The following is a 27,834-nucleotide window of genomic DNA, read 5'->3' on the forward strand; positions in this document are numbered from 1 at the left end:
ATATATATATATATATATATATATATATATATATATATATATATATATATATATATATATTTTAACGTATATTATCCTATGTTTTTTAACATGAAATGAATGGCCTTGTTAGACATATGTTTTGTATCCAATACTTGTATCATATGGTGCACCATAGATGGAAACAAAGATTTACATCAAGATTTAGGCAACAGATTAAAGTTGTTAACCATTATGCATACCCACTGAAAAATCCCTCTTTAGCTTTTAGCACTTCTCGTCCATACCGCACAGCTCGACGAAGTATTCGTCTTAGAACATACTCACGGCCATCATTACCTTAAAATAAATGGAAATCAGTCAAATAGTAGAAGTTTTTTAGTTTAACACGGGTCTACGTGATGCCCAAACAGACTAAATGTTTTACAGCTAGTAGTACAGATATATAATAATCAAAAAGTCAAAAACCTAAATAGATTGGATAAGGGAATTTATTTTTCATAATGCAGCTACAAACAGAGTTAAAGTTAAAACTGTCAATGAAGAACAGGCCTCCCTCAAGGTATGAAAGGGAAAAGACAAAAAAAATTGATGTCACTTAAAGCTGCTATTTCGTGACTTGCAATTTCAATGAAAATACCCGTTCTATAATATCATACCAGGACGAGACCCGTCAGCAATGGCAAATGAAAGAGTTCTGATATGATCTGCAACAACCCTGTATGCCATGTCAACTTTATCTACATCATCTGCTCCAACTTTACCAGAATATGGTCTGGCACCAGTCGCCTGTAAATGGGTTACACAAAAGCAAAATTATAAATCAAACAGGTTACAGTCACAAACAATAATTTAAATACAAGTACTAAAAGAAAACAAATAAAACATTAACAAGGAGAATCATTCACATAGAAATTTAAAAAACACATGCAAATCTAAATGCAAATTCATAAAAGCATTCTTAGGATTTTAAAACAGCACATGGAAATGCATTCCATGACACAATGGAAATCTTATATGTAAGAACACATATTTCTGTAGGAACCATAAGTATTTGAAAATAGCAAGTAAAATCAACAATTTGCAAATGTAGGTTATCTGAGGTCAAAATAGATATTTATATAAATAGACATTTGAACTTAAGGAGATGTCCAATGGTATTAGATATCAAGGCAGCTTGAGGAATAAAGTCGGTTTATCCAAATGACCTAGTTCTGCCACAAGGTGCACAAACAGAAAAAACAAGAAGAAGAAAAAAACAATTTAATGTCATTCAGCTTACAGTGATTTATTTTTTGCATTCATTGTAGGCAAAGACAGTAAAAACTTTAAAAAAACACTATGGACAATGGGTACTAGCCCGACAATCAACAATAATCCTGGTCAACATTTTATTCCATGTTAATTGTTATAGACTTATAACAATTACATATTTAAATATTCCAGTAGAACTTCTTTATACAAACGGATAACTAGGGTTCAGATAGGTTAGGAAATGCTCTCTCCACTGGGTACCATGTGTACACATTCTGCTATAAAAGTGATATGTGATACTACATGCTGAATACCATCAAACACAAGGGAAATATAATAAACTCTAATGCCTTCATCAAAATACCTTCTGAATAACATCAAAGATTGGCATGAAGACGTCAGTGTCATAATTGCTCATTTTATTTTGTAGTATAGAGGTCAGTCGTTCAAAACCCATGCCCGTATCAACATGCTTTGCTGGAAGCGGTTTAAGAGAGCCATCAGCCTCCCTATTGAACTGTTACCAGGTAAACAAATAGTCAAATTCATACAGATCCATGGTGAACCAACTAAGCAAAGTACATAAATGAGAGGACAAAAATTATTGATCTCTGTAAATCATTTTAGTACCTGAATAAAGACAAGGTTCCATATCTCAATGCAAGTAGGATCATCGTTATTTACCAATGATGCAGCATCACGGTTACCAATTCTGTCAAAATGTATTTCAGTGCAAGGTCCACAAGGACCAGTATCACCCATTTCCCAGAAATTGTCCTATCCAAAGATACAGATTTAGTAAGATATGCAGGTTCAGTTCAGACAGAAATTACAGTAAAGTACTAAATTTCAATTTTGTATGCCATATAATTCTTATGAAAAAAAGTTGCATTCTAATTGTTTTCCTAGAGGAAAGGTGAAATGGTCCCAGCATCCATTTGAGAAGCCCAAATAATCTTTTAATTGACAGTATAATTTCGATTATTACTCACTGATAACTACCTGCGGTCACAATGTTACCCATTAAGTATGAAAAATAATTTATCATCACATTATAAAAATAGAGCAATAGGTTGTCTGTGAAATAACTCTGATGCTAGAATAAAATAATGCATATTGTTTGCTACAATATTAATTATACTTTGTGATTCTGTTTCACATTTTAATTTAAGACGTGGTGAAAGCATACCTTACATCCAAAAGGAAGCACACGTCCAGGAGGCAAAAACTTCAGCCATATATCTCTAGCCTCAAAATCAGGGGCAAGACCAGCCTTGTCATCCCCACCAAAATATGTGGCATACAAGCGATCTGAAGGTAACTTGTAAACCTGAAGCACAAAAAAGTTCATGATTTAAACTTAAAAAGAGCAAAAGTTATGGATTATATAAATCAAGAAGTCAAATGACCACTAACTTCCCAATTTAGTAATGTGGCACAATACCATACATACAAATTAATCATTCCAACTTATTTTTTTCATAGGATGTGATTATTAAGTCATCCATAATAAGCAAGTGGTAGAGGTACCTAAATGTGATACCCAATGTCAAGATTGCAGTTAACAATTGAACACTAACAAAATCCTTCATAATGTGATACTCAATGCATTAATAGTTGGCATGGTGCAATTGATGGAGTGGAAGGTCTAAGTGCTGTTGACAGTGATGGAAAAATTGCTAAATGAAAGTTTAACTGAAGACCAACTTACTACCATATGAAACTCACAAATTAAGCAAACACAAAAGACCCAATAATATAAACCAACCTATATGGCACAGGATGGTAGCTAAAGTTAATTACTAGCTGCTAGTGATTAGATATCATTCTCATGGACAAAGCACTTGGCATAGTGATCTAACATAATATCAATGTTTACAACAAAGAGGATATAATTCAAGATGCAAAATATGAAGTTCAACCAATAAAGCATACTTCGGTTAGAAGCTCCCACGCCCAGCTGATGGCTTCTACTTTAAAGTAATTCCCGAACGACCAATTTCCCAACATCTCAAAGAAGGTGTGATGGTAGGTGTCCTTCCCTACATCATCAAGATCATTGTGTTTACCACCCGCTCGAATGCACTTTTGTGTGTTGCAAGCACGAGACAGTTTACTCAAGGCAGTGTTGGGATCCGCGGTACCCAAAAAAATTGGCTTGAACTGGTTCATACCTATCATCACATCACAAATAAACCTTAACACCATAAATTTTTCCCGCGAATCAAATAACGCAGTGTTATTAACTTACTATTATGGCCAATATATCTATCAACAAACATGTCTTCACTACAAAAACCTTTTTAACACCTACCATATCCCTCTCCTTCTCTTCTCTCACAATGAAAAATGTTAACAAGCATCACTTCATATTTCAAGTCAAAACCTTTAACGCCTCCACGACCATTCCCAATTTCAAATATAGTATGGCACAAGTTGACTTGAAGAAAAATCCATACACATAATCACTCATCGCAAAACATACCAGCGTTGGCGAAGAGAAGAGTGGGGTCATTGAAGGGAACGACGGGGCTGGACTTCCAGTTGACGTGATTCTTGCCTTCGAAGAAACCCATGAAAGTGTCCCTCACGCGCTTCGCCGGCCACTCCACATGCTGAGTCTCAGCTCCAGGCATGGCTGCGACGGGAGACGACGGCGAATGAAGAGATCTAGCGGCGCGAAAGGGGAGTGACAGTGGTAGTAGCGGCGGCGGAACAGGGTTACAGTTTCGAAAGGAAATGAGCAAAGCTCTTACACCAAATCCTCTTTTCATTCACTCATCTATTAGTGTCTTGGTTTTTTTAACGCTAACATTTGGAACAGACGAATAAGTCCACTTCTCCAAATATTATGTAATAACTATTTTTTTAATGAAACTACTATTGGGCCTTTTTGTTTGGTCAACTACTCACATTACAGACCCAATTTTGCCGGCCGGCCCAAGTTTTTTGAGACGATAATTTGTTTATGGGGGTTACTCCATGTACCTCCCCAATTCTAACCCCCACCCCCCATTCCATTTTTAAGATTTGTTTTATTAGTTTACTTTTTATATTAATTTTCAGATATTTTAATAATGGAATTTATATGTTTTGATGTATTATTTTTAAATATATTTTTAACGTATAAATGGNAGAGTGAGAGTTGCAGAGAGTGTTTGGAGGAGGAGTGTTTCAAAAGCTTTGGTGGGGGTGGGGGTGGGAATACGAAGAAGAGGAATTTGAGTCTGTGTGTTTTGACTGAGACAGACTGTAAAAAGAGTAGGTTAACTTTAGTAAATAGGTGTAAAACGGTAAAAATAAAAAAAACATAAAGATTAATTTTGTATTTAAAAAAAAATCCAAAAAAATTGGGGGGGTGGAGGTTGGAATTGGGGAGGTACAGGGAGTAACTCCCTTTGTTTATTCTCCGACTAGTGAAGATTTTTGGAGTTTAATTAATGCAAAAATATTCCGTCTTAAAAATGTGAATATATTGACGTTACTTTCCCTCTTTTTATAATTATACCGTTATATTAAACAGTGAATTATCAGTTAGAGTAAATCAAACAGTTTTTTTCTTTATATTTAAATAATTTTATTTATTTTTAAATATTTTTAATTGCTTTTTCACATAACAATATTTTTATTTGTTTTTTTACATAAAAGTATTTTATTTCTATTTTCAAATATTGAATTTTATAACCTATGTAATAAAAAAATGTCTTTTCTCTTTTTTTATTATTTTTAATTTTTGTTTCATTTGAATCACTTTTATTTTTTTAAAACAATTTTTATTATTTTTCAACTCTTAAACTAACTTTATATTAGCTTTTTTAGATTTTAAGTCGATTTATTTAATCGTCAATTATATTTTTTTTTTATTTGATTGAGTAATATATCAAATTATTTCTAAGAGAGATATTTCATTATTTTTATTTTTGTTTTATATTTGTATGTGTTATTTATTTGTATATTGTGAAATAATGTTGTGACAACTTTTAATGAGACTACTCTTATTTTCCAATTAATTGTCATAAGTGTAATTTCATCATTATAATTATATACATATATTTTATTATCATCTAATGAAGTTAAAAAAAATAAAAGACATGTGTAATTTAAATTATTATTATTTTAATCCTTGTTTTTCTTGTAGAACATGATTTAACTTATATGTTATAATTTTTATAAGTGCATAAAAAATATTTTATTATAATTTAGACAAATAAAATAAAAAGACATTTAAAATAGTTTTAAACTTGGTATACTAATTCTTTTATAATTCTTTAGACATGTTTTTAAATTTGATCTATCACAAATTCAATCATATTAGATTAAAAAAATTATAAATTGTAAATTTTAGTACGGGTGAAAAATAAACCTAATCCACTGAAAACTTGACTCACTCAAAGAAAAAAAAAAAATACCTCACTTTTAATTTAATAATCCAACCAAAGCCACAAACAAACCTTTCAATTTTGGGGTAAAACTTTGATAATATTTAGATTTTATATAGAATTATGATTTAGTTATTTGGTGAATCATTTGTGTAGTGTCTAAAATGGAAAAAAAAAACAATTTTTTAAAAATAAATTTAAACTTTTTTGGATTTTCCCATCAACCTCTAATAGTTCGTGCCAAACTCAAAATTTTTTAGATAGCTAATAAATGAAAATAGGATTCACTTACTAAATTATCAATCCATAATAGGTTGGGTCCGATAGGCCATTCTGATAACTTTAAACAGGTGTGGGTATATTAGTTGTTTGGTGGGATCAAAATTAAATGAAAATATCATTCACGATGGGCATGAAATTGGATAGATGATGAATGTTTTATTTATGAATGAATATTGAATAATGAAACTCAGTATTCGGTAGTCGTGATGTCATCCCTCCTACACCCTACATACATATACACATGATGTCATCCCTCCTACATACATATACACAACGACACACCCCCATATACACACACATACATCACACATCACTCGTATACAGCATATACACAGATAAACTGCAATACAACATTAACTCAACCTCATTGATGCAAATTTCTCTGCAAGATCTATAGCCTCGTTAACGTGTGCTGCATCTGTACCCTGAAAAAAAGATAAGGGTACACATATAGTAAATATCAAAAGATAAGGGTACACATATCAGTAAATATCAAAAGATAAGGGTACACATATAAGTAAATATCAAAAGATAAGGGTACACATATAAGTAAATATCAAATGGAACGCACAATGCATATGAGAAATTCTCCTAATTGACGAACATCTGTCTTCACTTGTGAAAAATATTCCAAGTAGTGATGGTTGTCGGCATACAAAATTCAAAGTGACCAAACTCTATTTGGACAAGAGGATTTCAAACTATATAAAATTATAAGATGACTCCATAAATAAGTCAGGTAGCTCCGAAACCATAACCTAGTTTTAAAATAGTGAGACTGGCACTTGAATTTTCAAAAAACTAGTTTTACTTTGGCCAGAGTTTAAGTTCAAATAAAATCCAACAAAAAGTTCCATTATTTTTCTCTATCCCTCTTCTCCAAATAAGTTTTAGAAAAGAGAAATTTATCTCAAAAACAAAACTATAACTAATATTACATCAAATCAATTACAAAAAGAAATGGAACAATTAAGTAAGAGTGGAAGACCCTGAAAGCAGCGTCTGAATCCGATGGCAAAAGAGGGAAACGACTTCATTGAAGTAAACAACGTCGTCGATGGCACAGGAGAGGCAGAGGAAGAGCACGCAGCACCAGAGGAAGATGTCAATGACATGGAAGAAAAGAATGAGTATACTTTCAGGTTCAAAAATGAATGAATACTTTGGACTTTGTCGATTCTGGCCTTCTACCCTACGAGCGATTCGAGGGTCTTGAACAGGAAGCTTTTTGCGATAAAAGAACGAAAAGTAACTGCCATGTAGGTTACATTAAAAGGGTCATGTAGGTTACATTAAAATTTAAAACAGAAGGTAGTCATATAACTTGCAACTGAGTGCTTACATTTTCACATTTTCATGTACATTTGTTCTAGGTTATGGATATTATATGTATAAAAAATAAAGAATCGTAAGCATACAAAGAAAATGGTAAACAATTAAACTAGTGATAAGCTATCATGTAGAACAGAAAATTCAGGGAAAAAAGAGGGGGAAATTGTAAGAATGAAACTAATGTAACCTGCATATAAAAAATGGAAACAGCTATGAGCAAAAAAAATGCAACAGGCATAACCACATATCTTAAATTTTCTTCCAAAATCATAACACCAAACGTATTCCTCTAATATCCACTCTATTGTTGGAGATCAAAACTTGTAATCTACCCTGTAATATAAAAGAATTAAAGGAAAGTTATCAACTTCTTTCTGGTGTAGCCTTTGCTTATGACTGGCAAACTGCTAAAAATGCATCAGGAGACTAACAAAAAATAACGGTAGGCAATCAACTTCTTTCATGATAGCCTTTGCTTACGTAGAAAAATAAATAAAAGAAAAGAAATAAAATATTTTTTGCAATGTGACACAATGATGAACTACCAATTTATCTTTCAAAGCTTACTTGTTTATAGAGAAAACCAGACAAACTGCAAACATAATATATTATGCACTGCATGGCATACCTTTCTTGATCTCTTGCGCACACCATGATAATCTATTGCTTCCATTATCTCAGCTATCTTTGACCCGAAATATTACTTTCCCTAGCCATCTTAGAAGGGGCTCTTCACTGCATTTAGTGATATAAAATAGCATGAATCAAACAAACATGAAAAAAGTAAGTAAGCGCAGTGAGTTATTTTATCATTTGATACATTTAGAATTTGTTCAACCCTTTTAGCACCTGAACTCAATCAAGAATTATCAGTAGCTCATCTCATTGAACAAGGGATTCAAGGATTTTCTTTTTTTTTATTTTAATTTTTAACCTCCCGTACTTTTTCTCTAATTTCTTGAATCTATAAGATTTTCCTTTGCTGTCAATAAAAATTAAGTTTCACAACTAATATATTCCAATCTCTATTCAACATGTACGAAATTGTGGCATTTTCGGTTGCACATGCACAGCTCTGAATCAATATATTGACAGTACAAAGTTGCATCGACTCCTAGAGCACAAATTCTAAGTATAAACCGTACGCAACGATAACAAAAAAACAGGAATTACCAATTTCAAAAGTCCAACCACAAATGCAAACAAATAAAACAGTTATATCATACTAACCCTCAAATTTCAGTATCAGAGCCTACAGCATCGCGGTTAATTAGGGCTGAAGAAGGCATTGTTCAGTTGCTTTTCGTTTTTTTATCGGCGAGAGACGCTCGAAACGCTAGGGTAGAAGGCCAGAATCGTCATTGTTGTCGACAAAATCCAAAGTATTCATCCCATTTTCGAATCTGAAAGTATACTCATTTTCTTTTTCTATGTCGTTTCATCTTCCTCCTGCTGCGTGCTCTTCATCTTCCTTTCCAGCTTAGTTTACTTCAGCAAAATCGTTTCCTCTTTTCCCATCCGACTCAGATATTCTTACTTTCTGCCCTACGCGTGACTCATTAATATAAGAGCTGTTTTGCCCTACTGGGCAAATGTCATTTATAACCCATCATAACTTTTTTATCAATTTACTGTCATTTATTCTTATAAACTAATATTTAAACTTTTACCATGCACAAAATACTTATAATTTATAACTTATGTTATAATTGAAATTTACAATAAATAAATAATTAAAAAATTTAGCTTTAAAAAATTGAAAGAAAAATTAGTGGACGGCGATATAAAAACTATAAGAGTTGTTTAATTTTTTTACTAGACATTGAATCAAATTAAATTTAAAATAAGACTTTAATATGCTAGGATTTCATCCAATATATTTGTTTTATTATTTTTTATTTTTAATATATTCTATTAGAAATATGTTTCACTAAGGTAAATTCTATTAATATAGATATTATACATAATAACTAAAAATCAATTTAAATTATGCAATATTTTTTTAGAATCTATTTTTCTAATGCATAATGAAAAAGTTATTTTATAATCAAATCTAAGAATTGTGATACTCATTTTCATCAATCTTAAAATCAAATTTTAATTTACTATTTTTTTTGTTAAACTTATTATATCATTTCATTTTTCAAAATAATATTTTTTTTATTTGAGAGTTTTTATAAGACATCCTTTAATAATATATTATTTACACTTAATTTTAAATATATTTTATTAACTTTTACTATTACTATTAGTTTTTGTGATATTTTTTTCTCTCAAAGTTTCTCTAATATAAAATTTAAATTTCATGTAAAAATATTTTTTTTTAACGAAGATGTTAAATTTATTATTATGATAATACTAAAAAAATAGAGCAAGTAATTACGAGGGTGCAAATATCATTTACCAAGCATAATGGGGACTCGTTTATAGAAAAGTTTAGAAAATCGTCTTTTAAAATTGATATAGGTTTAACGGTTGAAAAACCGTTATTTTATACTTAATTTTGATATTTAATGCACTCTTTTTTATTTAGAGACTTGTTTGGACTCGTGATTTTTCTTTAATCGTGTGAATAGGATAGTTGAGGATATACTTTATGATTTTATCACTAAGTTCTCTTGATTTTGTAGGTTATTGGAATAATTTGAAAGAATGGTTGAAGTATTAATGAGTTGTAATGCATAAAAGTCAACCAAAATGCAGAAAAGTCAATCAATCAACCAGAAAACTCAACCAGTCTACCAAAATGTTGAAAAGTCAACCATAGTGCAATTTAGTACCGCAGGTGGCGCTGAGCGGCACCGTTGAGCGTCAGTTTTCACTGTTTTGCGCCTAAGCGTCACCGTTGAGCACCAAATGAGTGTTGCACCTACCGCTGAGCAGTAGCCTAGCGTTGAGTGCAAGTTTCTTGGGCTTGGGCCAGTTTTTATGTTATTTTTATGATCTATTTAAAGACCCATACGACATAGAGAGGTGATCTTTTGGCAGAAAGGACGCATAAACACCTTCTTCACCCCCTTGGAGGCAGAATTTGGATGCGGGAGCTCCAACTTATCAAATCTAGGGTTTATCTTTTCATTCTTTTCATTATTTCCATCTAGTTTCACCGTGTCAATGATGAACTAAACCTCCATTATTGTTGGGGAAACAATGTAATTCTTTGATATTCTCATATATTGAATTGATGCTTTATTCATATGCTTGATTTTATTAATTGTTAGAGTTTTTCCTCTATTATCTTTGTATGTTTTGTTTAAGACATTATTCAATAGCATAATCTTTGATTATATCTATATGGACACATGTGGGCAAATCTAGACATGGGGGAAATTCTCTTGGGAGCAATATTGCCTAGACATAGGGATAGGAGGACCAATTGCCTTAAGCTTCTGTGCGAATTAATGTAATGCATGATCAATTGCTAGGGAGACTAGACATAGTAAACTAGTGATTAGGAGTAGACTCTTTTCACCAAGGCATTGGGATTAGGGTAAATTAGAAGTGGCATTAACGTTAATGAAAAAGTAGAATTCATAAATATATAAGAGTGGATTAGGATAAATCGGAAACCCCAACAACACCATTCATCCATATCGTTCAATTATCAATTGATCAATCCTTGCATGTGCATATTTAATTTTCGTCTTTTGCATTATAAAACCCTAATTTTCGTTTATCAAGTGTTATTATAATCAACAAATCACATAAAAGTCTAGGCCTATGAGTCTCTAGGGAAACGATACTTGGTCTTACCACTTTTTATTACTTGATACGATTCGGTACACTTGTCGGTGTCTTAACAAGTTTTTGGCGTCGTTGCTGGAGTCTTATTGATTAACTTTGACTTGATTTTTTATGTTTATTTTTGTTTATTCTAATAAATGTTTTCTACGATTTTGTGCCTAATGTTTGCATAACGCAGTTTGGACAAGAATTTAACTATACGGACACTCAGTTCTATCAAGATAATCTCAACCACTGGTGGGAACCTCAAAAACACTCTCTATCAATAGCAAGATTGGAAGATGTCTTTCAACAATCTATGCAAAATATCGACTCCGCTCAAGAAAGAATTGACACAACATGCAAAAGGATGGAGATGCAGATTAGTCACTTAATTGAGAAACTGGACAATTCTAGGGTTGATACTGGAGTTAACCCTAGGGAGGAGTGTCAAGCCAATATCACTGGAAGTGACAAGATTATTGAAGAGGAAAAGATAGAGAGAGATGAGGAGAAAATAGAGGAAGAAGAAATAGAAAGGTTGAGTTAGGAAGATAAAGATGAGGAGAAAGAAAAAGAAGTGATTGAGAGAAAAGAAGAAAAGAAAATGTGTGTGAAAATAAAGAAGAAAATAGGAGAAAAGAAAAAGAGAAAAGTGAGGGAGAAGACAAATAAGAAAAAGAGGAAGAGAGGAAAAACTAAAGGATCATACGAAAAACCCTTTCCTCATCCAAAGAGGTGTCATAGGAAGGAGAAGGAGTTTAAATGCTTTATGGAAATCTTCAAGAAATTGGAGATTAAAGTTCCTATGATTGAGACATGGAAACAGGTGTTTGGTTTTATCAAATTTATGAAGAAATTCAGCAGAAATAAGAAACAGAGAAAAATATCAAGCAAGGAGAATACCAACACTTACTGATGGGTGTTTGAGCTTTATTGGGTCAAATTAAAAGAGCAGAGGCAACCTAGTTTCTGATTTTTTTTTCTTTTTAATTGATTATTTGTGTGGTTTAGATTTAATTTTTCTTTGTGTTTGAGTTTTTTAGGTTATATGCTACTTCTGATGACAATGATGACAGCATCTACTGATGGATGCTAAGAGGACTTAGATAACGACATTTACTGATGGATGTTGTTATGATGAGGATGACGAATGAAAGCATTTATTGATGGATGCTGCTACAACATCTACCGGTGGATGTTGCCATGATAAGAAAGAGGAATAATAGCATTTACTGGAGGATGTTATGTGATTAAGCATCTACTAAAGGATGTTGTGTGATTAGGCATTTACTGATGGGTGTCATTGACAACATTTACAGATGAATGTTAATGAAGATAAGAAAGATTAACATCTACTAATGGGTGCTAATGAGAAAGATGTGCATCTATTGAAGGATGTTGAAGGATTAATGGGTCAGGCTCGTGACATTAAACAAGTGCTACTTGGGAGGCAACCCAATTTTCTAAACCTACCTTTGTGATTTATGCTTTATTTGTTTCTGTTTTTAGAATAGGTGTTGATGTACTTGGTTTAAAACTTATATCTGATGCAATGGGTTGATATTAATTTGATGAGTGTGCTTGATGATGCTTTTATATTGATTGATGTTGAGACGATATATGAGATGCTATATACATTTGGTGGTTCACAATATGTGTGAACAGATGCATGATGATATGATTGTGATTGTGATACTGGGCAAGATGTGTATCTATGTATTGGAACTTGGAATTAGCATATTTGTGAGGTTTTGAACTCCAGAGTTTTTTATTGAATGATTGTTTTTACTTTGAAAGCATGCATGACTTTGCCCAGGTTTCTATGATTAAATCACTTGTTTGCTTGTGTCATATGATAAAGGCCATTTTTTATCAGCCCTTTCTTAGCCAATGCATAAATTTTCGTCCCAATAAAGAAGAGCACAATGTGTTCTACCCTTTTTGAACCTAAGCCTTAAACAATATGTAAAAACTCTTTTTGAAAATCTTTACCTTGAGTTAAGTTAAGAATTATTGTATGGTATTGATAAAGGTTCAAGTTTGGGGTTGTTGGAAAAGTTGAAAAAGAAAAGATAAGCATTGAGCTAATGTGTTGAGCAAAGCATGAAAAAGATGAAAAAGATAGAAAATATAGAATGAAAGAAAGATAAGCTCAATGCAAACAAGGTAAAAGTTGGGAATGAGTAAGATTGGTTTTTTTAAAGAGAGTTTGTGCTTGAATGATAAATTTTCAAATAACTCTTTTAACTCAAGGATTTTGTGATCTAGAAAAACCAATTTTTTCTTCTTAGCCCAATCACGTTACAAGTCATGGAAAGTCATTGTGATGATAACTTATTTGTGAGTATGATTGATTGTGGTTAAATGAAAGGCAAAGTTAATTTGTATGACATTGTGATAGTAGAGAGAATGAGTCACCTCAATATACACCTGTGTGCTTGAGTGAAACACTTTCTTTGGTGAGGAGTAGTTTTAGTTATACATGATTGCATATGTGCTTGGTTAATTAGTCATTCATGATAATAGCATTTGTTGAAAAGACTGTAATTATATGAACACCATATTGAGTTTAATTGAAGTAATGCATCTATACATCTTGACTGATATTTTTATGATGAACTGAGAGTAATTACCTGTCTTGGAAAAAAGAATTTTGAAGTGTGTTAATCTATTGTATTGATTGTTTGAAAACTGAGTTAGATTTTGTTTTGCTTGACGACAAACAAATTTCTAAGTTGGGGGCTGTGATAACAGTTGAAAAACCGTTATTTTTACACTTAATGCACCCTTTTTGATTTAGAGACTTGCTTGGACTCATGATTTTTCTTTAGTTTTGTGAATAAGAGAGTTGAGGATATACTTTATGATTTTATCACTAATTTCCCTTGATTTTATAGGTTATTGGAATGATTTGAAAGAAGGGTTGAAGTATTAAGGAATTACAATGCAGAAAAGTCAACCAGAATGCATAAAAGTCAACAGTCAACCAGAAAAGTCAACTAGTCAATCATAATGTTGAAAAGTCAACCAGAGTGCAGTTTAGTACCGCAGGCGATGTTGAGCGGCACCGCTGAGCGCCAGATGAGTGTCGCACCTACCATTAAGCGGTAGCCCAGCACTGAGCGCTAGTTTCTTGGGCCTCAGCCAAATTTTTGTTATTTTTATGATCTATTTAAAGATCGAGACGACCTAGAGAGGTGATCTTTTTGCAGAAAGGGTGCAAAAACACCTTCTTCACCCCTTGGAGGCAGATTTTGGATGCGGGAGCTCCAACTTATCAAAGGTTTATCTTTTCATTATTTTCATCTAGTTTCACCATGTCTATGGTGAACTAAACCTCCATTGTTGTTAGGGAAACGATGTAATCCTTTGATACTCTTATATATTGAAATGATGCTTTATTCATATGCTTGATTTCATCAATTGTTAGAGTTTTTCCTCTATTATCTTTGTATGCTTTCTTTAAGACATTATTCAATAGCATAATCTTTTATTATATCTATATGGACACATATGAGTAGATCTAGACATGAGGGAATTCTCTTGGGAGAAATATTGCCTAAACATAGGGATAGAAGGACCAATTGTCTTAGGCTTCTATGCGAATTAATGTAATGCATGATCAATTGCTAGGGAGACTAAACATAGTAAACTAGTGATTAGTTTTAGAAAATAAATCATATCCCGAGATTATTGAGAGAATATATTGTTATTATTATAGGTGATTTAACACCCAAACACGTATTTTGCTCTGATGCTAGTATAAAATAATTGTTAGGGTATAAGGTGGGAGGATATTTAGTATAAGTTAATTAGAGTAAATGAATATAGTATAAGTTAATTAGAGTAAATAAATATAGTATAAGTTAATTAGAGTAAATAAATATATATTCCAGGAAAATATTCAATTTAAGTTAATTAGAGTAAATAAATATAGTATAAGTTAATTAGAGTAAATAAATATATATTCCAGAAAAATATTCAATGTAAGATATTCAGTATAAGTTAATTAGAGTAAATAAATATATATTCTAGGAAAATATTCAATATAAGATATTTATAATTAAGAATATATGCTAGGATATATAATATATGGAGAGATATTTATATATAGGGATATTTATATTAAATGCAAATATATTCTAGGAAAATATTTAGTAAGAGATGAACAGGAAATAATTAGTATAAATAAAGTTAGAGTCTAGGGTTAAGGGTATGTTTTTGATTTCTGAGTTTTGTATGAGAGGTTATGCTCTCAGGTAACTGATAGAGATCCTGCTCCCATTTATTAGAAATAATTGACAGAGGTTAAGCTCCCAATAAGCTCCTAATTAATGTTTACTTTTGTTTATTCAAATATTACCATCAATAAAAGATATTCATTCGTTCAATTTCATTCTTTCATTATTCTTTTGCTTATTTTGAGTGTGTAAGAGGTTGATTTCGTTACGTCTCCTACTTGGTCAGGTAACAATAATGCATACTGTTTACTACAATATTAATTATACTTTGTGATTCTGTTTCACATTTTAATTTAAGACGTGGTGAAAGCATACTTTACATCCAAAAGGAAGCACACGTCCAGGAGGCAAAAACTTCAACCATATATCTCTAGCCTCAAAATCAGGGGCAAGACCAGCCTTGTCATCATCACCAAAATATGTGGCATACAAGCGATCTGAAGGTAACTTGTAAACCTGAAGCACAAAAAAGTTCATGATTTAAACTTAAAAAGAGCAAAAGTTATGGATTATATAAGTAAAGAAGTCAAATGACCACCAACTTCCCAATTTAGCAATGTGGCACAACACCATACATACAAATTAAGCATTCCAATTTAGAACGTACAAATTAAGCATTCCAATTTAACAATATTACAACAAAGAGGATCATAATTCAAGATGCAAAATATGAACACTAGTACAAAAATCATATTTTATAACGTACAAAAGTCATAGTTTTGTACATTATAATAGTTCTACATATTTTATGATACAGGATTTCTTATCCGATAAAACTTTTTTAGTTAGGGATAATAAGAGGAACAGTTCTTCCATATATTTAGACATTGAAAAGAAAACTTTAGAGATTAACAACAATCATTCTTTTCTGAGTGAATAAGATTTTTTTTTTTATAACTATCTGAATACTGTTATTAAGAGTGATTACGATCATTCCATGTATGATATTCCTTTTAGTTGGAACAATTATATTAATAGTTGCATTGATAGTTATTTTCATTCTTAAATCTGTGTTGATAGTTGTATTTTTGTTGATATAGACAAATACAATGACAGTTCTTTTTATAGCTACTTTTTTGGTAAGGGGAGAAATGGTAATGAAAGTGAGAATTATAGTTTTAGTTTAATAACTAGTACGAATGATACAAATGATAGTGATTCCACTCTAGGAGAAAATTATAAGAATCTCTATGAAAGTGAAAAATTGACGCATTTGTGGATTGAATGTGAAAATTGTTATGAATTAAATTATAAAAAATTTTGGAAATCAAACTGAACATATTATGACACAGTTTCTAAAATCAGTTCATTTTTTTATATGAATAATGGAAAAAATTGTTTTGAATTGATATTGAGTAAAATTATCTATGTTTACATTCATTAGAGTTATTTCTTTTAGAAACGATAAATTTTTGCTAAGTTATAAAATATGTAAACCTATTTACAAAATTATGTACGTTTTTGTACGTCATAAAATATGATTTTTGTACTAGTGGAACTCCAACCAATAAAGCATACTTCGATTAGAAGCTCCCACGCCCAGCTGATGGCTTCTACTTTGATGTAATCCCCAAAGCACCAATTTTCAAACATCTCAAAGAAGGTGTGTAGGTGTCCTTCCCTACGTCATCAAGATCATTGTGTTTACCACCAGCTCGAATGCACTTTTGTGTGTTCCAAACACGAGAGAGTTTACTCAAGGCAGTGTTGGGATCCATGGCACCCAAAAATATTGGCTTGAAGTGATTCATACCTATCATCACATCACAAATAAAAGTTAACACCATAAATTTTCCTCGCAAATCAAATAACGCAATGTTATTAACTTACTATTATCACCAATATATCTATCATCAAACATTAATACTCTCCACTACAAAAACCTCTTTAACACCTACCATATCTCTCTTTCCTCCCTTCTCTCAATTAAAAATGTTAACAAATTATCACAATGTATGAAGCGATGCTGACGAATAATATAGCATGGCACACGTTGACTTGACGAAGAATTTGAAAAAATCCATACACATAATCACTCATCGCGTCCTAAAAATGTGAATATATTACTTTCCTTCCCCTTTATAACATTATACGCTTATATATAAATAATCAATTATCAGTTAGAATAATCTAACAATTTTTTCTTCATATTTAAATATTTATTTTTTAAGATATTTTTATTTGTTTTTTTTGCATAAAAATATTTTATTTTTCATTTCAAATATTAAATTTTATAAACTATGTATCTAATAAAAAAAATGTATTGTTTTTTTTTAATTTTTGTTTCATTTAAATCACTCTTATTTTGTTAAAACAATTTTCATTAATTTTATATTAGTTTTATTTAGATTTTAAATCGATTTATTTCAACATTAATTATATCTTTTTAATTTGGTGATATATCAAATTATTTTTAAAACACATATTTTATTATTTTTATTTTTATTTAATATTTATATGTATTATTTATTTGTATCTTGCAAAATAATGTTTTGACGATTTTTAATGTGATTATTTTTATTTTTCAATTCATAGTCATGGGTGTAATTTTATCATTATAAATATATTTTATTAACATATGAAGTTAAAAAAATAAAAACCATGTGTAATTTAATTTTTTTATTATTTTAAACCTTATTTTTCTTGTACGATATAATTTAACTGATATGTTATGATTTTTATTAGTGCAAAAAACAGTAAAGACATCTAAAATATTTTTAAATTTGGTATACTTGTTTTTTAATAATTGTTTAGAGATGTTTTAAAATTTATAAACTTATTTTCATTAACATTTAAAAGATAAATAAATATTTTGATTTTCATTAAATTTTATTGATTACTCTAGTTTGAAATATATATAATTTTAATTTTTCTAAATATTTAATATTAAGAAACAAAAACACAACTATTTAATATTGAATATTTTACAATATAATGTTTTTTTGCCGTGATATTTATTTTTTTTTATAAAAAAATAATAATTGTCAAATTAAAATAGTTAAAAATGTACGAAATTGGTAGAGTTTTAAAATATGTTAAAACTCATGAACCTTGTCTATCACTACTTCAAGTTGAATTTGGTTAAAAAAATTACAAATTGCAGTACGAGTCAAAAATAGACTCCATCCAATTAAGAATTTAACTCATCTGTATTTACACATGGTAAACAAGAATATTAACAATAAATTACCTTACTTTAAACTTAATAGTCTAACCTAAAACACAGACAAACTTTTAAATTTTGGGAGAAAGACCCAAATTTGAAAATATTTAGATTTTATATAAAATTATGATTTAGTTTTTGGGTGAATGATTTGTTCACTATCTAGAACGAGGAAAAAAAAACATTTTTTTAAATATGTTTAGATTTTTTGGATTTTGGTTGCATTGTGGTAAAAAAAACGTTAGATTGAAGAAAAAAGAAATAATCTTTTTAATTAAGTTAACCAACTCATTTAACTCACAGCGTGCGGTGGCTCATGCCAAACTCAAGGTTTTTGAGCTTATTAATAAGTGGGTCGAATTTTGGTTGACTCATTAAATTATCAATTCATAATAGGTCGGATCTGATGGCCATTTTGATAGCTTTAAACACAAGTATTGGTATATTAGTTGTCTAGTGGATGAGAATTAAATGAAAATGTTATACACACTGGTCATGAAATTGGATAGACGATGAATGTTTTATTTGTGAACCAGTGTTGAATAATGAAACTCGTATTCATTGGTCCTTGTGTCATCCTTCCCACACCTCAGAGATACACATCGACACACCTACGTACACACACACACATTACACATACACAACAAAACCACACCCCATGCCCACACCCACATACAACACAGACATACACTTGCACACGTACATTCATTCACTTATGCACACACCTCATCCCCTTATCTCGTGATAAGTGTGATTAATATTTATTATCCATACTTGTTTCTCATATTACATTTGTATTTATTTATTTAATGTTTTTCTTATAAGAAGATGTAATATTTTTTTGTTTAATTCAAGTTAAACGTTATTTTGTCTTTTTATAGAATTTTGTGTAGGAAAATGAAGAATTGAAGAGTTTAGGAGTTTGTTGTCATGACCATTTTCTCTCAGCCACAGTCTATTCGCTCAACGAATAATAAAAATATTCCCTTAAGGAGTATATTAACTTACTAAGTGAGATAAAGCAGTTAAAAGCAAATCAAAAGTTGATTTTTCGCTCAACTATAGTGTTCTATAGCTAAGCGATAGGTAAATTTCTTGAAGTTGTAATATTGTGAATTAATGGGAGAAAGTAGTAAAAAAGACTTATAATTTCAGTCAGAGGCACAGAAGGACTTAAAATATCGGTTAATGACAACTCTAATACATCAAGACTTCGTACAATCATCAATTTCCACCAATCTTATATGTTTTAGACGTATGTGAGCACTTCAACTTCTATTCATTTAGGATTTGATGTAATGAACTTAAATTGATGTAAATATTCTCGTGCAATATAAATTCATTTTGTTCACATGTTTTTATCTAGATTATAATTGTGCATGATGAAGTATCGTGAAATCTGAAAATATATAATCACTGGAAAATGAGTTAAAATTTGGACATTGATAGAACAACCATGTGATATGGGATAAACCCAATCATCTCATCATTCTAAACACCTAATCTTAATCCAAATTGTATGTTAACTTGACTAAAAGATTATCAATTTGACATATTGATTTATAAGTAGCTGTTAAAGGATTAGAACTAATATGCTTTAAATGTGAGTATATGGAGGAGATTGAGATATATGATAAAGATTTTGCATCATTTAATTCACCAACTTCAATTCTGATGAAGCCTTAATTAAGTCACAAATTGTATAATTTAAGTGTATACTGTATGTTTTTATCACTTTGAAACTAATAATGGATCATATCAAAATTTGTAATTGATAAACAATTATAATTAGACAAACAAACACAAATCCATAGAAAAAACAACACTTAAAACTTTCATTTAGTACTTGTAGCGAGTTAATATACTTGACAAATAATTACACCTCTATTCTTCTATACACAAAGACACACTCAAAAACACACGTACACATAATCACACACATATCTACTGAACCCTACCAATCACGCACACACCCATACATAGGGATGGTAACGGGTCGGGTCGGGTACGGACAGTGCCTACTCGCAACCCGACCCGTTACCAATCGGATACCCGTTTAAAAAATATCTGCGAATATTTTAAAACCTGCGGGTACCCGTTGGATACCCGTTTTCAACCAGCGAATATTTAAAAAAAAAATATTTTATAAGTTTTTAAATGAAATAATCCAAATTAAATTGAAAAAAAAATTGAAATGTTTTAGATTTTAAGTTAAAGGTACTTATAATGAGTTTGAGAGTTAAAGAAGAGAAAAAAATAAAATAAAGAATAATAAAATGTATTTTTAGTGTGAACTGCAACATTTAATGAAAGGGAGGGAAGAAAAAATGTGATAGGTGGAAGGAAAGCTAATGAGAAAAGTAAAATAAAAAGAGAATGGTGGGAGGAAGAAAGAGTGCTACCTAAGAGAATAGGGAGAGAAAAAGGGGACTTATGCAAAGGAAACTAAGGACAAAAATGTAATTTTAACTTCTAAACGGGTAATAGGTACCCGCGGGTACGAATAATGCAAAACCCGAACCCAACCCAATAAGAAGCGGGTATTAAAAAACTCGCTACCCGCTACCCGTGGGTACCTATTACCCGCAGGTACCAACTATCCACAACGGGTTTAATCTGTGACCGACACAGATTTTTTTGTCATTCCTACCCATACATATACAATATCCATATCGAAACATACTTCCTTAACTTTGATATGATATTTTTCACAAAGTTGAGAATGAATTAAATATCATATAGAGAGATAAAATAAATAAATAAAAAAGTTAAAATTCAACGGATTTAAATGAATAAATAAAATTTTCTTGTTTCTTTTATCATTATCTATTGTAGTGTGCTTTTGTAAGGTAATAAAATTAACATCTAGTGGGATTTTTGAAAACGTTAAACAGACTTAAAAATAGTCTGAAATTTATTGAAAGATAATTCTATATAAGGCAAACAACTTATCACAAAACGTTAAACTTTTTAAATATTCATTATAATATAATTAAGTTAAACCACAAAAACTAATAACATATTTTTATCTATATTTGGGTGCAAATAAGAACAAGGATTATGCGGACAACGTTGTCGTTATAATTGTTTTTGTTATCTTAACAAAACTGTAAAATGTTCTTCTTGAAATCGTCATTGTATGTCAACAAAAATGAAAGTAATTGTAATACGGTTGCATTGTTTGATTTCTAAGGACTATTGAATTAATAACTATTTTAAATTAATTTCAACCTTCTTTAACATTCTTTTGGTAGTAAGAAAATGGTTTCCACTTAACAAAAGGGTCGACGAGCAATAATGCGGAACTTGCCACACATAAAAAAGAAATTTTAGACATTGCATTTATTTATACTAATAAAAACATGACTGTCAATTTATACCATTATTTTGTACAATAAAATTATATAATTAGTTCAAATAAGAAAAGGTTGAAATTATAAATACAACCATAACTAAAAAAAAAAAACCATAACATTACTTTTCTTCGTCCCTTAAACCCGTCGTCAAAGATAGATAATATTATTTTATTTATACATTTACTCGCAATTTGATATTCGCAATATTGCAAAATTAGTACTTACTATTATCATTACAAGGATAAAAAAAAATTATTATCGTCCCAAAGTAAACAAAATATATTCGCATTTGTCTATCCTATCCGAGTTAGCCCGACCCGGTCCACCAAGAATATCATCGGCGTGTGTGAAGTGCGAGCGAGCGGTGACTGCACTGGTATTCAGTCCACTGAACCGTGTCATAGCACAGCAGCTTCAAACGAGAGAAAGAAAGTTAACAATGAAGTTATCCTTATTGACCGTGTTTGTTATAACAATAGCATCGTTATGCATTATTCCAGTGTATCGATGTTCATCATCTTCTCAATCCCAATTTCAATGGCAGATCCTCACCAAGCAGAATTTCTCTTCACAGATCCGTCTCCATAATCACCTCCTCCTCCTCGTGGCGCTTCCCTGTACTTCACTCTACTCATCAAACTCTTCATTCGACCAACACAATTACGTGTTGCGTTGCGCTCTTCTGCTCCTAACGTGTTTGATGAATTGATTTCGATTTTGAACCGCAGGGTCTGGCGAGGCTCGATCTCTCATGAACGACGTTTCGCTTGCAGTTTCCGCTAAGCCTATAGAGTTCGCCTCTCTTAAACTCATGCGCATGCATAGAAACACCGAGAAGGTTCTAGCGGATTCTATAGGTGCTACCGATGAAATAACACTCGTTTATTTCCATTATTCTGTGTCTTATAAGTACCGTGGAAGATTCAGAGCTCAGAATATTCTGTTCTCGTTGTATCCTTATATATCCCTTGCACCTGAGGAGGTTCCTCTCGCGGCTCTCAATTCTCCTCTGGATTTAAGATCATTCATTGATTCCACTGACAAAGCTATTGTTCTAGTTGATTTTTGTGGTTGGACGCCCAAGTTACTCGCCAAAAGTACCAAAGATAACGGAACACAAAATAGTTTCACTGTGCTTGGTAAGTTTTAACCAATTTGATGTCACGAATCCGTACCTAACTTAACATTTGCCTTTTCTAGAAGTAATGTCCGTGACATTGATAATTGGAGGTAGGTAGGACAAAGGTTGTTAACAGTTCAATAAGTAGGACAAAGGTTGTTAACAGTTCAATAAGTGTTTTTTGAATGGTTATTCTATCAGAATTTGAGTTTCACTTGGTAAAAGGTCCGCATTAAAGAAATGATGAAGATTACTAGGATGAAATTCTAATTGGAGAGCGGAACAATATGTTTTCCTTTCTTGCATTTGCACATTTGTCAACTAGCACCGTTAGATGAAGATTGAATGATATATGTTTTTAAATGCATATTTCAAGTAAAAAAAACTTAAATCACATGGTTATATTTTATCTATATTTTATGAGTTGTATGATGCTTATCCAACGGTTCTTACTGTTTGAATGTATGGATTCCCTGATTATTCCTTGACTGCAGAAAATATGGATCTGTATAATTATATCGTGTCTCCCCTTTAATAAGTGTATTTATGTTACTTGGAATGTCTTAATGGTTGGGCACTCAGCAGAAGGTGACTCACTGTTTGTGTGGGCGTTTTCCTTGCAGGGAATCACCATGGAATGGATTTTAGCAGAGGGAATAGTAGAATGCATGTGTCAAGGGGGAAGACTAACAAGAAGGTGGCTGGTATTATTTAAGTGCTTGTCAATGAAAAACCTCGAGGTTAACAAGTAAATTCTTGATTTCATTATTTTGTGTTTTTTTTTTCTTTTTTCCAAATCATCAGATGAGGACATGTGCAAGGCTGAACTTGGTGTTGATAAAGGGTTTTGTAAAGCTCCTTGGCTGGGGGAGTTTACCTTGTTAAATTATGGTCTTTTGGAGGGCTCCGAGGATAGGAATCATGATGTTGTACATTATTGTTCATCATCTGAAGAATTTGAGCGGTTTCAATCTTTTTACTTGAAATTCATGACTGTTGTGAGAGAATTCTTTTTGCCTCCGGAGCGAAACAGATTTGGCCTGGTTTCAAATAGGTCAATGCTTTCATCCCTAGGTGTTGGTGATTATGGCCCATGGTTTGTGGTTCAGTACCAGGCTGGATGTTCAAGTTGTTCAAATATTCTTAAAGTAAAGGATGACTTAAACCATGTTTTGCAGATGAATAATTATTATGTTAAAGAGGTGAATAAAACCTTTCTTTCTTTTGTTCCATACTATGAAATATATGCTATAATTTAGTTCCATCGTTCCTCAATCATATGTCTAATTATTGTAGTGGACTAGTTTATTTAACTAGTGAAGATACACTACCACTACCAAGCATTTTTTGGAACTTACCTTGTTTTATTTGTATTTAGCTGGAAGGTAATGATCAAGAGCCCATTCTACCAGCAAATAAGCCATCTGTACTTCTATTTGTTGATAGATCATCCGAATCCTCAGAAACTAGGAGAAAAAGTAAGGAAGCTCTTGAAGCTTTTAGAGATTTGGCACAACATTATCATAGTTCGAATCAAGCAGGTAAAAAGAAAAATGTCAGTCTTGATAAATATTATCATGGTTTGAAGAGTACATATGAACATCCTAGATTAAAGTTATCTATGCCAGCTCATAAGGTTAAACTAAAAGAGAAGATTTCTACGGTCATGATTATAAATGAGGGTAAGCAAGTTAGTTTAGACAATGTACCTTCTGATCTTCAAGGGAGTTCTTTGAATGAAATATTGGCCTATCTCCTCCAGCGAAAGAATGATAGAAAACTAAGCTCCCTAGCAAAGGATTTAGGCTTCCAACTTTTATCCGATGATATGGATATCGGGTTAGCCAGTACACAACAACCATATTCAGAAGTTCAGTCAAATCAAATTCCAACAGAAACCTCTGAACAGGGCCATGTGGATACTGTGGTGCTAGATGGGGATTCTTATAGATCTGCTGGAGAGGTTGAGGAAAATCCCAAATTGACTGAGCTATCTTCTCGGGATGATGAAGTGAATAGACCTTCTATCATCACAAATGAGGTGATAAAGTCTGTGCAGCCTGGGGAATCTGTTGCAGATAATGAACTTTCTACTACCGAATTTGTAAGATCAGAAACAGATGATTCTTCAGGTGGGAACAAGTATGAGGAAGAACTGACTCATTTTCTTGGTTTTAATGGTTCATTTTTCTATTCTGATGGTAACTATCAATTACTTAAAAGACTCACGGGTGGTTTTGGAGTTCCATCTTTGGTTATAGTTGATCCCATTCAGCAGCAACATTATGTTTATCCCGGTGAGAAAAGTTTCAACTTTTCTTCACTGTGTGATTTTCTTTCTGAGTTTCTTAATAGAACTCTACATCCATATCAGCGGTCAGAACATGTACTTCAAGGTCAAAAGGGGCCCATCCATCCTCCATTTGTTAATTTGGATTTTCATGAGATAGATTCTATACCTCAAATCACGGCTCATAGTTTCTCTGAACTTGCTATTGGTTTTAATCTTTCTAACAAAGAAGACTCTTCCAATGCATGGAATAAAGATGTCTTGATCTTGTTCAGCAATAACTGGTGTTCTTTCTGCCAGAGAATGGAAATGGTTGTTCGTGAAGTCTATCGGGCCATCAAGGGCTATGTAAATATGTTAAACAGTGGATCTCAGAACGTGGAAGGTATATCTGATCATGGTAAGACTCTTTCTGTTTGTCTCTGCACTCTACCACCTCATTTTTTTTTTCAGATAAAGATGGTTGCTTAGGGTATTTGTTTTCAGCAAGTTTTGTTGTGTCTCGGTTTTAAGATAAAATGTGAGAAGCTTGTTGTTTTTCTTATAATAAAATGGTCAGCAGCTTTTATGTTAGCAATTAGCTGGTATTGTATCTGTTGTGCACGTTCATGCCACCAACTGCTTGACAGTATTGACTTGTTTGTTAATCAACCACAGAATTTTAACTTTGCACTTTGAATTTGTAACCGATTTTGAGTCTGCACCTCTGATCTTAGCATGAATCCCAAAGGTTCCTATCCTGTTTTATTTTGTGGACTTGAATGAGGTGTATGATGCTTTTTAAATTGGTTTGTGGGAGAATTTTCCGACCAAGTATTAGACATAATTGCTAAAAGTGACAATTGATTGTTACATGGCAGAAAATTTGGATCATGTCATGATGAAGCTTCCGGTGATCTACTTATTGGATTGTACTTTGAATGATTGTGATTTGATACTGAAGTCATTAGACCAGGTACTTGTGAAGCTATATTTTTGGTCCTTGTCTTGTTTTTATGATTAGGTTAAACTCATAATTTATCCCCTCTATTGTACTCGATTTAATGTTGTCGGTTGTACTTTTAATATGCAGAGGGAAGTTTATCCTGCTCTAATTTTATTTCCAGCAGAGAAGAAGAAACCTCTTCTTTATGAAGGCGATATCGCTGTAATCGAGGTTATGAAATTTGTAGCAGAACACGGAAGTAACTTTCATAATCTTATCAGAGAAAAAGGTAAACGTTCATTTGTGATATGCTAATTTTGTATATATAATTTTTGAAATAGCATGTTACTTTTGGCCTTAAACTTTGATCATATACTGATGATCATTGAGTCATCACAGCATCCTCATTTCCTATCCATCTGGTTCCTAGATTTAGATAAACTTGACAGCGGAGTGGTAGACTTGTAGCTAGTGTATTTTCTTTTAACTTCTGTTTCTAAAAGTTCCCTGTTTTCTATTTCTTCTAACTTTATCATTTACTATGGTAGTCTAAATTTATTCTTGACTTTTTTTCATGGTTCCAGTGGCAGTTCTGTGGCTATCTGAAAGAGAAGGCAAAAAGAAAAACTTATATGATGCTTTGCTAACTGATTTCAACCCAGAACCACTTCAATCACACAGCAAATATCATGGAGCCCAAGGTCTTGACCAAATGCTAGACCAGGTGGTTAGACCTAGCCCAGTGAGTAATGGACTGCATGAAGCATTGCCTCACGTGGGGATTGGTTCAGTTCTAATTGCCACAGAAAAGCTTTTGGGCGTTCATCCGTTTGATGGATCAAAGATTCTCATTGTTGCAGCCAATGAAGTAACTGGATTTCAAGGTCTTATCCTCAACAAACATATAGCATGGAGTCTTCTGCCTAATCTGGAAGAAGAATTGGAAAAATTGAAAGAGGCTCCTCTCTCCCTGGGAGGTCCAGTAATGGAAACTGGAATGCCTCTTTTAACCTTAACTAGAACGGTTTCTGGAAATTATTTACCTGAAATCCTACCTGGAATTTACTTACTTGATCAAGTAACCACAATTCGTAAAATCGAAGAACTGAAGTCCACAAATGAACCAGTTGGAGATTACTGGTTTTTCTTGGGATATTCAAGTTGGGGATGGAAACAGTTATATGATGAGATGGCAGAAGGAGCTTGGAACTTGAGTGAGGATGCAACGAGACACTTAAATTGGCCGTGATTGCTATTTATTGATAACATTTCTTATGGCCTTGTTAATTATATAATTAGTTCACAATGCATATACTGTAGAAAATAACACCCACATTCGTGGTTCATTAGAAGTAGTCTTTGGGAGAGGGTAGAAAATAGGAAAATGTGTGCTTGGGTAAGTCATCCAAAGTTTTGTTTAGAAATGGGTACTTGAAGCACATATGGCGTGTTTGGTTGTATTTTAAGAAACACAGATTCGTTGACATATCAATTAACTTAAAAAAGTCTGCATGCAAAAAGAAAATCAGTTCAAATAAGTCCCTGCCTGCTTGTGATGAATAACATTGGAAATTAGTTTGACCTGATTTGTCGTAAATGGAATTCCATCACAGGTTTGATTTTGGAACGAAATCAGTGTTAATTAAATCCAGCTCTCTACTGCACGGTTCGGCTTAAAGTTTATATATTAAAAGCTATAAAATGAAAAAAGCTGCATATTTAGTGAGTATACCTGACCAATTGGATAACTATATGTTGATCGTGTTTATTCTGTCAGAAAAGCAAAC

At 32.0% G+C, this 27,834-nt stretch overlaps 3 protein-coding genes and 1 pseudogene across 4 annotated transcripts in view; 2 read left to right on the forward strand and 2 right to left on the reverse strand.

Moving 5' to 3' along the window:
- Positions 1 to 8,774, reverse strand: part of LOC106756028 (general transcription factor 3C polypeptide 3) — a 30,902-nt gene extending 22,128 nt beyond the window's left edge. Inside the window, exons 1-2 of the mRNA XM_014638267.2 lie at positions 8,457 to 8,774; positions 7,855 to 7,961 (exon numbers count right to left, since the gene is read on the reverse strand). Coding sequence (XP_014493753.1) covers positions 7,855 to 7,899 — 45 coding nt within the window. The 5' untranslated portion in view covers positions 7,900 to 7,961; positions 8,457 to 8,774. The remainder of the gene's footprint in view (positions 1 to 7,854; positions 7,962 to 8,456) is intronic.
- LOC106756026 (alanine--tRNA ligase) overlaps positions 1 to 15,681 on the reverse strand; it is a 24,640-nt gene extending 8,959 nt beyond the window's left edge. The window contains exons 1-7 of one of the 2 annotated variants that reach the window (XM_014638265.2): positions 3,719 to 4,056; positions 3,169 to 3,407; positions 2,423 to 2,563; positions 1,864 to 2,010; positions 1,598 to 1,750; positions 639 to 768; positions 222 to 318 (exon numbers count right to left, since the gene is read on the reverse strand). In XM_014638265.2, coding sequence (XP_014493751.1) covers positions 222 to 318; positions 639 to 768; positions 1,598 to 1,750; positions 1,864 to 2,010; positions 2,423 to 2,563; positions 3,169 to 3,407; positions 3,719 to 4,007 — 1,196 coding nt within the window. In that variant the 5' untranslated portion in view covers positions 4,008 to 4,056. Of the gene's footprint in view, positions 1 to 221; positions 319 to 638; positions 769 to 1,597; positions 1,751 to 1,863; positions 2,011 to 2,422; positions 2,564 to 3,168; positions 3,408 to 3,718; positions 4,057 to 15,508 lie in introns of those variants that run through there. The other variant, XM_022777797.1, reaches the window with a different exon arrangement.
- Positions 15,682 to 15,941: 260 nt separating this feature from the next.
- LOC106778283 lies at positions 15,942 to 16,457 on the forward strand (annotated as a pseudogene).
- A 5,494-nt stretch (positions 16,458 to 21,951) lies between these two features.
- LOC106756378 lies at positions 21,952 to 27,664 on the forward strand. The gene is made up of 8 exons (XM_014638777.2): positions 21,952 to 22,329; positions 22,441 to 22,851; positions 23,456 to 23,536; positions 23,637 to 24,034; positions 24,211 to 25,522; positions 25,983 to 26,077; positions 26,195 to 26,336; positions 26,632 to 27,664. Exons 1-8 carry the CDS (start codon positions 22,152 to 22,154, stop codon positions 27,294 to 27,296), a joined length of 3,282 nt encoding a protein of 1,093 aa, XP_014494263.1. The 5' UTR covers positions 21,952 to 22,151; the 3' UTR covers positions 27,297 to 27,664.
- Positions 27,665 to 27,834: the final 170 nt, after the last annotated feature.

The sequence above is a fragment of the Vigna radiata genome, chromosome 2, assembly GCF_000741045.1.
Source record: "Vigna radiata var. radiata cultivar VC1973A chromosome 2, Vradiata_ver6, whole genome shotgun sequence".
NCBI classification, from domain to species: domain Eukaryota; kingdom Viridiplantae; phylum Streptophyta; class Magnoliopsida; order Fabales; family Fabaceae; genus Vigna; species Vigna radiata.

Bases quoted from the DNA above. Each gene is read 5' to 3' on its own strand.
- LOC106756378 (XM_014638777.2), top strand. From the start codon at position 22,152: ATGAAGTTATCCTTATTGACCGTGTTTGTTATAACAATAGCATCGTTA. The intron at 22,330-22,440 runs GTACTTCACTCT...TTTGAACCGCAG, and splicing joins CCTCCTCGTGGCGCTTCCCT to GGTCTGGCGAGGCTCGATCT. The intron at 26,337-26,631 runs GTAAACGTTCAT...TCATGGTTCCAG, and splicing joins TAATCTTATCAGAGAAAAAG to TGGCAGTTCTGTGGCTATCT.